Source organism: Aptenodytes patagonicus, chromosome W, assembly GCF_965638725.1.
Source record: "Aptenodytes patagonicus chromosome W, bAptPat1.pri.cur, whole genome shotgun sequence".
Lineage (NCBI taxonomy): Eukaryota > Metazoa > Chordata > Aves > Sphenisciformes > Spheniscidae > Aptenodytes > Aptenodytes patagonicus.
In genome coordinates this window covers 3,565,520-3,577,155 of record NC_134981.1, presented here as the reverse complement: position 1 = coordinate 3,577,155, position 11,636 = coordinate 3,565,520, and the positions used below count along the sequence as shown (strand labels likewise).

General features: G+C 45.2%; 1 protein-coding gene across 5 annotated transcripts in view; it reads right to left on the bottom strand.

Annotated features, from left to right (window-relative positions):
* Window positions 1–3,564: 3,564 nt before the first annotated feature.
* The window catches only part of LOC143172286 (dymeclin), a 224,911-nt gene continuing 216,839 nt past the window's right edge, over window positions 3,565–11,636 (bottom strand). For all 5 annotated transcript variants that reach the window (XM_076361540.1, XM_076361539.1, XM_076361538.1 and 2 more), the window contains one exon: window positions 3,565–4,678. In XM_076361540.1, the coding sequence (XP_076217655.1) occupies window positions 4,529–4,678 (150 nt within the window). In that variant the 3' untranslated portion in view covers window positions 3,565–4,528. The remainder of the gene's footprint in view (window positions 4,679–11,636) is intronic.

Sequence of the window (11,636 nt, the reverse complement as noted above, 5' to 3'; positions counted from 1 at the left end):
CCAGCAGGTGGATCTAGAGGCCATCTCTGGTGGAGCCAAGGAGAGCACGGCTCCTGTCTAACCGGCTGACTGCAGCTTGCCAAGGGAGCGGGTGGATAATTTCCTCCCCTTTAAATGACAAGTGACATTGGACCGCCAGAAACGTTAAAAATGATTGTGTCTGTGTCATGCTGCTGAAGACAATTTTATGGATTATCTGTTGTGTAATTAAAGAGGAAAGAGCCCCCTTGGAGCCTTTTGGGTGCGGGTACGTGCTTGATACAGAATTTAACCCGAATATATTGGCTGGAGAAACCTCAAAGTTAAAAACCTTCATGCGACTTTCAGAACAAGCAAAAGCTCCCCAAACTGAACAGTTGTAGCAAGACTCGTGCCCTGATCCGGACCTTAGCACCCCGATCCGGGCTCAGGGAGGAGGGGGAGAGACGACAACTATGAACAGGAACGTACTGAGTAAACATTTCCTTCCTCTGAATCTGATAACTCCGTCGAGGCCGTTGCGTGTTGCTACCAGACGCGCAGCTGTTACCTTAAGCACTGCTAGTTGTGAGTTAGTGGGGTCTGTTATAATAATAGATAATAACTCTAATAACAACCCCCCAAAAAACAAATTAACAACAAACCAAACACAAAAGCAGAGCTGGGACCCTGAATTTTACAGTATTACGGGTACCAATGGTACAAATTTTTAAAGCCAGCTAGGTAAGGTGGCCAAAGCCCTGCTAACCTGGGAAGACGGGAAAGGATTTACGGTGGTCAGGCGATTATAGAAGTACAGAATCATATAGAACACCCCTGGTCTTCAAGCACAGAAGCCAGGGTTTTTGCAGACCGAGCCCAGTCAACCAGGAGAGAGCCTGAGGTTGGCTGGCATTTGACCTTTAGTTGGCTGAATTAGACAACGTACGCAAGAATAAAACCAAGCCGCCCAGTAGAAAAGGTTGTACAAAAAGCTTTAGACTTTCCAAAGAACTGAGGGGGGTTGTTTGCTTCTTCCTTTCCTGTTTAACTGGTAGATCAACAATCTAGCAGGCACATAGAAAACAGTTTGGGTTTTTTTCCTGTAACTTGCCTAACGCTCTTCGGTTTTAGGCTAGTAGGGTCAAGAAATGCCATGAAATCTGGAAGGTTTTTGGACTGCTTTTGCCAAAGTGAATGATGCCCGACTCATTTGTAGCTTCCAACCCACCACTTCGTTTTCATAGCGAGAGCAGAGTTTCTCTCAATTAACTGAGGAAGGACAATTTCTCCCTCATCGGCGACACGTGCATCAGGCTTCACGTGCACAGCCTCCGCTTCACTAACAACTTACACAGCAACTTGGTTTCCCGCCTGTTCTCCCGAAAGCTTCAAAGCCAGAGGAGACCCAGGGAAGGGATGGTCCTCTGAGTGAGGACAGAGCACACCTCCCTTCTCCTCCCCAGCCCTGACGCAATGGATCTCCCTCTCTAATGCTACTCAGGTAGCCTAAGCGGATGGTGTCACTAGCGATCAGCACTCAGAGCAACAGTATGGGCACGTTAAGGCAAAGATCCTGGTACAACACCCAACCCAACCCCCAAAAACCAGGGAGACACCATCTGCCTAAACGGTGTGGCCAGAACAACAGGAAAGAGCAATGGAGGGTGAAGAAACACAACATCTGGGCTGGGCTGAAGGGGACAGTCCTGTCCCTCCTCTGCTCCACCCTACGACTGCATGTTCCCAGGGCCTCCTCCAGGCTGTACCTACTGCGAGTGTAGAAGTTGAGTTGGCAAGAGCCCTCCGTTCGGTGGGATTCAGCATGACACCGCAGCACGACACGTCCCTTCTATCACCAAGCACAGATTTAAACAACCGTCTACTTAATACAAGAAATAATATTCTTTTTCTCGCACGTCGCGCAGAACGTTACAAAACCTCACGCACGTTAGGCCTGATGACCACACCAAGGCCCGCTGGCCAAACATCACCACGCGGCAGCCATCACGTAAAATAAATACAACTACAGCCTGTATTTACTGCTGTAAATTTTTTTTTTTTTTATTACGCATCATAAATCTTTCACACAAAGTAATGAAAAGGATCCCTAAGGTGATACTTTACAGATCTGAAGGAAAACAGAGTATTTGTGACCGTGCCAGACTGCAGACTTCAGGACACTGCCAGACCCACATAATGCTCAAACTCTTGGAAGAGCCAATGGGGCTAGCATGGATTTCAGCATAAATCTTGCTCTGGCTCTGCTGTTTTGGCTTTGGATCGTAGCTCCAGCTGTTCCAAACCAGCTGGGCCCTGGGAGCACTGCATATTAATTAAATGCACAGGGAAATTATGCGATCGGAACAAACCCGTTCCTTCTGTACTTCAATTCAATGTCATCACAACAAGAGGAGACATAATTTACCGTGCGACTCCTACATTGATTCAGCAGCTGGTTTGACCTATTCTATCAGATTGCTGCTTTCTGTACCCTTCTCTTTATAAAAAGCCCTTTCAAAGAAAAAACAGGTTCTCTCCAGTTCGACACCCGGCTGATAAGCATCTGCTCTGGCTGAGCCCTCTTTCATGAAGTGCTCCGCTCCTGCTGCAGGCAGCGGGGCGGAGGGTGCTCGCCTCGGGGCGGGTTCAAGTGCTCGCGGGCAGTTTAAAACAGATGAAAACGGAACCATCCCAGCAGCTTCGGAATCCACGGTTTGAAAGTGCAATCTTCAGACTGACCTTTCCAAAGGCTGGGCAGCTCTGCTGGCCCACAAACACTCTCAGCCTTTTAATAAAGACAAAATTACAAATCACTACAATAACCAAGAAGTCTCATTCCCCTTTGACGTTTGCTCAAAGACAAAAAAAACCCCCACCCCATAAATCCAAAACACAGCATAAACTTATGTGCAGCTCGGTCACGGTTCATTCGTTTCTCATATTTTCCTAAGAAAAACTGCATCTCCCGTCTTACTATTGCCTTTTCTCAAAAGCTTCTGCCATTTTAAAGTCCTAAATGCTCCTGGGCTGCATATGTTGCTTTGTAGCTATATTTAAATAAATTTGGAAAGCTTTTTTTTTTTTTTTTTTTTTTTTTTAAGCCAGCATTTCCATTTGTGTAGGACTCAAATGGCCTTCCACCTCTAAATAAGCAGATAAAAGGAAAGTACAATCCTAGCGCATCCTTCAGGGAAAAAAAAAAAAGGGTGCAGGAAATTCTATTTAAAGCCATTCGAAGGACTGTCTGAAAGCAAATGCACCCCATTCTTCAGGTCAATAACCAGAACATGCTGGAGCAGGCAGTGAATACAAGGGGTTGCCATGTACGTTTAGGAACTAATTCCTTGATATTTATGTTTTGGCATGCAACGCACTGGTGACAGTCCTCCACATCGCAGCACGTGGGATTAGGGTGTTTGCACGCATGTGCAACGGGCACCGTCAGGAGCCTCCCCGGAGAAGAAATGATCCTCATTTTGAAAAATGAGATGTTCTTTCAAAATCAGGTCAAGCCATTTCTTTTGTTCTTCCAACTGCAGAACCAGGTATATCAGGAAAGGACACTTTAAAACAACAAAAAAAGAGAAGTATTCTACATTCAGATAAATTTATACTTCTGCCATAAAACCTTTAATAGCAAACAGGGGATTTTTTTCAACACAGAACTTTGCCAAGGATCCCCGCAACACACTGTCACCATTACACACAGTTTTACAGGACATTGGTCTACTTTACAATATTATAACTATTTTCTTTGGAGATTGTTCCCCCCCCCCCATGTTCAATTTCCAGGAACACCTTTTGCACAGAAGCACAGTAAAACAAGCCTGTAAGGGACCTGACTCTGAAAGCTGGTGTTTCTAGCCCTCTATAGAGTATTTGCCAGCCAAACAACAACAACAAAAAAAAGACTCGCTATTGAAAATCCTCCCACAAACATTTTGACATCTAAATCAAGTGTTTTGAATCTGCCTGGGAGCTAATCTGACTAATATGCTGCTGGCTTAGTTCACTCGGATGACAATGTAGACACCAATTTAACGACTGCAGCCCTGACAGTGCCACCAAAATGAAGGGCTGTGAGTGAAAGCACGGGATTAGGTAACGAGCAACCCACGGCAGAATCCAACAGACCACAGAAAAAGCTTGACCCAACAAAGCTGCCTCGCTTGAAAGAAAATACAAATGCCGCTTTCAAATCAAAGTCCGCAATCTCTTTCCTCATTTACCCCGTTAAGTTAAAAGAACAATCAGGTTTGTGGTTGGTAGTAACATCATACCCCATGTGTAAGGCCTCATTTTCATCAAACAAGCTCTAGGTTATGGGACTATAAATACAAGGTTGCCTACAAGCCGTCAGTTCCTCACACCACAGTCTGTTGCCAGCGTGTCGGTGGCAATCTGCTTCCAAAACATCGACGTTGGACTGTACACTAGCGGCAAGCTTCATTCTCCGTAAGCTTTGGGGTCAGAGGGTGCACGCTGGAAGGGGTCACGTATTAACACGCGGTGCGGAGTTTCATTTTCTGTAAGACAGAGTTGAGTTGGCTTGGCTGGGGCATCTCCTTCAGCCGGAGTCCATAGTGAAGAGCTGGATGTCATGTGGGTTCCAGTACAGGGCCACGGCAGAGTTGTAAACCAAGGACCACACGTAGGGGATGAAGAACTCCTCGGGCTGCTCCTCCTCCACGTACTTGAACTTCAGCTCGGGGAACTTCTGCAACAAGAAACCAAAGTCTGCTGAGGGAAGGTTTGCATGTCTGTTTGCAAACACGCAGCCCACATAAACACTGAAGAAAGAGGTCTGGTGAAAAAAAATAACGGAAGAACTGAACCATTAGACCCGAAGGAAAATATTTACGGGATAAAGAGATCGCTTATAATTTCTTCTTTGAGCTGAATGCTACATTGGCATATTGTATTCAACCCTTTTACTGTTGGTCACACTCAATTTGCCTGTTAACAAAGACTAAATGTGAATCCTTTACAAAACACAAAGGTCCTAAGGAAAACTGTCATTTTTAGCAGCCCCACAAAAGCCTTCTTGTTTGCGCACGTACAGACCTGTTTATTGCAGTTTTCCCTAAAAAGCACTTTGCTATTAATTGTACTCAGCTCCTTAGCCGGAGAATCCTTTGGAAAGGCCGTAAGAATAATCACAGCCTGTGATACGTTTTCAGGAACGCAGTGTTATGGCAAACTGACTTTTTCCGTCTAATTCTCAAAGACTTTATGTACGTAGAAGTTTCCAGGAGAGAAATGCTCTTCCTCCAGGAAGCACGGTGGGAAGCGTGTCTAGGCTCCGTGGGGGGGGCGTTCCTGGGGTCCAGGAGGCCACTTCCAGTTTTGCTACAGGTTCTTCTGTACTTTTGGGTAGGTCATTACCTCCGTGCCTTGGCTCTCCCGCTGCCGAGGAGCACACAGAATGACTCTAACGGCATCACTGTGGCAATCAGAGTGCAAAACCCTGCGAGCTCCTCAACTGCAACGCGTCACACATCTATCCCACTTCAGCCTCTAAGGCTGTAACCACAAGACTTACGCACACAGGCACAGGTTATTGCCCGTCCACGCAGACACCTCCCCCTCCTGGAAATTACAGGCTAGACAATATCGTTTCCACAGAAGCCCTGTTTTTCAGTACCAGCAAAGCACTTTCAGAATTAACACACATCAGATGTGCTAGCTCAGCCCACCCTAGCTGGATAGACGTGCTGCATCCTCAATTTTCCAATTTTCTCTCATTTCTTCCCTCTCAAAGCAGCGCATACACTGCAAACCCCCTGCATTCGCTCTCGGTCAGCGGGTGTTTTGGGGAAGAGCTGAGCCTACTTTTGTGCTGTGCTCTTCAATCGTTTCATCTACTTCTAAACGTTGCCTGTGTCAAGAGCTTGGCAGAGTCTCAGATAAAAGCCGCATTACAATGATCACTGGGGTAAGATAAAACATGACCCATTTTATTATTTATAAGGCTGTGGCTAAGACTAAGAATAAACTCCATGGTGTGACATGATCAGAACAAGCACAGCAATGGCTAAGCAGCCTCTTTGCCCATAAATAATGAAGGGATACCCTATCATCTTTCTTGACCTCGCAGTGTCCTGTTTCCTTGTGTTAGGGCAGAAGACCCTTCTGGCTGGAACAGTCTCCTTTGAAGGGGCACTTCTTGGCCACTTGGCTTTCAGGGTTATTTATTTAACTTTTACACACCCAGGTTATTTGTATTCTTGGGAGTCAGAAAACATGGAAACTGTCCTACTCCTTCCTTGTGTGGCTGCTGTTACTAGAGCAGTTTGGTGCAAATACTGAGCATCCCGTTACACCAAGCCACGAAGGTGCCACCTGCATTATGCTTTACGAGGAACACGTCTCCATGGACAGCTTCATTCAACCGCATGCTATCTCCTATGCTGGGCTCTGAGCAACCTGATCTAGTTGAAGATGTCCCTGCTTGTTGCAGGGGGGTTGGACTAGATGGCCTTTAGAGGTCCCTTCCAACCCAAACCATTCTGTGATTCTATGATTGATGAGGGCATCGGTGTCACCTTCCAGTATGCTCCAACGTTCTGGAGCTGCCACGGTTTGGCTTATGTTGGGGTCAGGTCCTTCACCACAGCTCTACTTAGCTGGACACCAATATTTAGCCTGGGAGGAACCATTTTGGCCATCGGTGTGGCTCTCATTATTGTACTCTATGACTTCGGAACATGTGGGGAGCTCATCCTTACAGCAATCAGGGAGGGAAGGAGGACAGTGTTGTTTCCAGCACTATTATCTCTGTTTAAGAAACTAAGGCAGCTAAAAGATAAGGTTGTTAAAGGCACTTCCGCATCTAACTCCTGTTGAGTTCAAAGCCCAGAACCTCAAAGGTACATCAGCAAGTTTCATTTCCTGCGTCAGACATGCAGTTTGTGGTAGAGAAGCTCTCCCATAGCCCTTTTGTGCCCCTAAACCATTTTCTACCACCTCTCTACAACCTCTCTCCCCAAGTCTGTTTCGACCAGCCTGTTCAATCTTCCACAGCATTTTGTTTCCTCGCTCTTATGTGTCTTGCACGTATACTCACCCCCATCTCTAATATCCTGTCTCCTAGTCTCCCATCCCCGACTCCCTTCCACTGTACCTTCATGCTCTCTCTTTAGCCTATCTTTCTATTTTGTACTTGCCCATTTTTTTTTTTTCTCGTCAGCCTTGTGAGATCCTCCTTTTCCTTGACATCCTCTATCCCTTCCCATCTCGGCTCCAAGTCCTCAAGTCTGCCTTCCCATCCTCCCAAGTCCTGCCTTCCCCCCCTGCCGCCCCATCCCTCCTCCCAGGGCACCACGATTCTTTCAGCAGGTTAAGCCACACTCCAATCAAGCCCTCATGTAGATTTTAATTATTATTATTTTTTTTTAAAACTGATATTCTACTCTGCTTATCCTCCGTGTAATCTTCCCCACTTCCCTCCTAAATGCTTCCTGACTTGTGGTCAGTGTAGACAGGAACACGTTCAGTTCAGCGTTGCATCAGCAGAATGAATGGTTAAACCTCATGATTAAACCACTGCAACATTTCCTAGCAGAGAAAAGCCCTTACACAGCTGTCATTCTTCACCCCAAAGGTGGCTGCACGCCAGTACTGCAGCGTGTAGTAGTCCTTCTGGGAGGGAAGGGAAAAAAAAAGTGATTAAAGATGCTAATTTGAGTTGAATTAAACACAGATAACTTTTTTCACCTTCAGGGTCAACAGATTACAGCTACCGTTTTTGCAGACACTCTGGGAGTCTAGAATGGTCCCACGAGTCTGGGACTATTCTGGACTCTCATGCAGCTTAACAAACATCTTAAGCTTTAAAACAGTAGGTAAAATTGTATTAGAAATTCCAACAGCTACATCTGAGACGCTCAGCTCTTACCATCCCATCAGCTCTCAGCTGGAAGGACAGCAGAAAATAAATCAGATAGCAGTCATATTTTCAGGCAGTAAGTGTCATGCATTGATTTTATTATTAAGCCTTTCTTCAGACTGATCAATGTTGCCATTTATTGTGATCGTACTGTAGCGATTTAATAATCAATTTTAGATTAAAGACTCACTGCAATCAGCCTGGACTCTCTCACACTCAACATATGCCTTGAACAGCCTGCAGTTTTATCTTGGGAATGTAGACAAGGATAATGAGATTTTTAAGGAGAGATGTAACACACGTTGCCATTACACACGCACAATTTCAAACGTATCTTTATAAAAAGAAGGTAAGTAATGGCAGAAATGATCTTTTTCTGGTGGTTCCCCTGAACAGTGGACCCAGGATAGCTCAATGCATTGCTAACGAGACATGGAGAATTTGACTTCCAGGTCGGTAATTCAAAACCAACCTCTTTAGATGACTGCCATGATCCATGGCTGTGTAGTGGCCATGTTTTCTCATTCATTAAAAAGGAGAAATCCTAGAGGCCCAGCTTCTGCACCCCGGGGAGAGCTTCTGCACCAGACTCTCTCTTGCAAGATTTACCGCTGTTAAGATAAAAAACTACCCATACTGTTTCACTACTAGAGTATTCACTGAAAACAAAATTCGTTAACATTCAAAATCATCACATTTAAGTCACCTCCAAATGTTTCTTAGTTATCAGGCTGACTTTAAAACAATTTATAACAGCAAGGGTTAAACACCACGTATAAAGCTTGACCAGCGGCATAAAGCTTTAAGGTTTTGGACAGGTGGTAGTTCAAGGAATGTTTAAATTCAGCTCTGTGCCGTTTCTCTCTTGCACGCTCTGCTTCCAAATGAGTGATCAGGAGCCCTCGCCATGTGCCGCAGACGTACAGGAGGTGACACCAAATGAATGCTTCAGGAGAGCTGTAAAACAACCAGGTCAGAGGAGGCTCGGGGCACTCCCATAAAACACCCCAGCCAGCACTGGTGTGGGGGTTTTATCACGGCTAACAAAATTCCCGAAGTGGCACGTCAAAGCAGCAACGTAGAAAACCATTTTCTTCTGCTTTGCTGCTGTTGTGTCCAACTTAATCCTGGAAAGGCATTTGCTCCCCAGCTGGTGACACCCAAATGAACCTGGTTTTTAGCACTTTCTGAAAAGAGGGACCACTCTAAGGCACCTTAAATGGTAATAACCTAATAACAGAGGAAAAGTCCGGGCATGGGATAAATCATCCCTTTTCTTCCTTCACAGCCCTATTGGTTCAGCCGGATGGTGTTGAAAGGTGTACAAGCTCTTTGTTACACGTGTGCTTCGCTATTTAAGTTTTTGAACTCATTGCCCTGACATAAATGGGTCCAGCGGAGCCATTATTTGCATTTCTCTCCAGTCATTATCAGAGCAGAGACAACCCCAGCTAGTTTAAAACAAACCGACCTGAGACAGTACTTGAAAACTTGAGAGCCAGAGGTAACGCTAGGATTTGAACGGCACAATTTAAATACAGACACCACTTATCAGCTCTGGTGAATCAACCTACCACAGCACCCTATCTTGTTTTCTTCCGCCAGACAAAGCAGAAGTCAGATTTAGTGGTTGGGACGAGGGTATAAACTAGACAGACCAAGAACTTTGCAGACTGTCTGCGCTGTCAATCATATGATTCGATGAAAAACCACAGGAAGTCCGATGAACAGATGCAGAACTGAACTGCAATAACTCCCCTACCGCAAAAGTTCAACAACATCGGGGGGGTTTGTGTTGGTTTTTTTTTTTTTGCAGTTAACGATTAGGAAGATAGCATCACAGCCAGCCAACAGCACCTGGCACGGCTCCAGGCAGCTCAGTGGCGTTTCAGCTAGGAGACTTGAGCCATACATTAAATAAAAAAAAAAATCCCCTTCCCTTCGCAAACGAACCATCAGAGCTGCTCTTGGGCTGCAGTGTCATGTCAGCGGATGATCTCCACTCAGATAACATAAGCAAGGGCAGATAGAGCTGCTTTAAGAGCGATGGAGCGAAGCTGTGTCTCTGCTTGTTCAGGGATCTAGATGTTTGACTGGATGAAAAGCAGCCCTCATCAAAGAAATGGGGCAGTGGCTGTGGAAAAGAAAGAAATCAAAGAATTGGATTAACATAAAACTGGAGAATCCTCTTTTCCTCGAGCCCTCAGTTAGAAACGCTGGTTTCTGAAACAGGAATCCAATGCGAGTCAGTATTTTCAAAAGCATGTGACTGGTTTAGGAGAAAAGTACCATTTCCAAAGGAGTCTGATACACATTTGAGAGTCAAATTCGCATTAACTTTTCAGCAATCTGAAGCTTCAAAGTCTTTCTGAAAACGGGATTTGTGTGCGTTTGAAAAGCTTACCATGAGTCTTGTTTGGTAACCTAATGACGTGCTGGCAAATTATGTGTTTCATATTGCTTCAGCTAAATATAGTAGTATTGCCTGGGGAGCATCTGCAGGATTGGACCTTATTAGCAATATACATAAACTGGCAGAGGGGGGAAAAAAAAAAATATAAAAAGGGCTCCGATTCAGCACCATGTCAAGTCTTCATTATAAGTGCCGTAACGAGTATTTACCCCAGCAAGGTTTAGTACTACAACCTGCCGTGCACCAAACATACCAACCTGTAAGGAGTTTGGGCAGAGAAGAACATTTATATTTGTCTGCAAAATCCACAACGCCACTTTGAAATCCCAATCTGAGTCAAATTAATGGCTAATGATCTTGAAAACAACTCAACAGTCATGCCTGGTAGAATCATAGAATCATAGAATCATTGAGGTTGGAAAAGACCTCTAAGATCATCGAGTCCAACCATCGACCCAACACCACCACCCACTAAACCATGTCCCTAAGCGCCTCATCTACACGTCTTTTAAATACCTCCAGGGATGGGGACTCCACCACTTCCCTGGGCAGCCTCTTCCAATGTTTCACCACTCTTTCAGTAAAGACATTTTTCCTCACATCCAATCTAAACCTCCCCTGGCGCAACTTGAGGCCGTTTCCTCTCGTCCTATCGCTTGTTACTTGGGAGAAGAGACCGACCCCCACCTCGCTACAACCTCCTTTCAGGGAGTTGTAGAGAGCGATGAGGTCTCCCCTCAGCCTCCTTTTCTCCAGGCTGAACAACCCCAGTTCCCTCAGCCGCTCCTCATCAGACTTGTTCTCCAGACCCCTCACCAGCCTCGTTGCCCTTCTCTGGTACACTGTTCATGGTACAGATACACAGGTACACATAGAAACATTGATATATTTAATTTTCATCTAAGTATAAGCACTTACATGCTTTGACAGAGCACAACTTATGGAAGAAAATTTCTCAGTACTTGTGAGATACCGATAGATTGAATTTTTGCAATTATTTAATTCTTCTGGGGAGATAATGCCATTTCATCTTTCTCTGGTTCTCTTTGCATTTACAGTGCTTCTCTTTGACTTAAGACAGAAAGCCTATGTGGCTTTGGTGAAAAATCTGTATGAGCTACACCACACCTGCCCGATATCATCTTTGTCTCCTTCTCAGGCTTGAAGCACAGACAGCCCCGCAGAAGATGATGGTGGGGAGATGAAGGAAGCAAACAGGAAATCTGCTAGACAGAGCAAGATGTGCAGCTCGCGCTCAAAGATCTGCGTAAGGAATAGGTGCAAATTTAAAGATGGAGAAGAAAACGGTGGCGTGTCAGGAGGTTTTGAAAAAGAAAACTCAAGATGACAAGAAGAGGTTCAAAACAATCTACG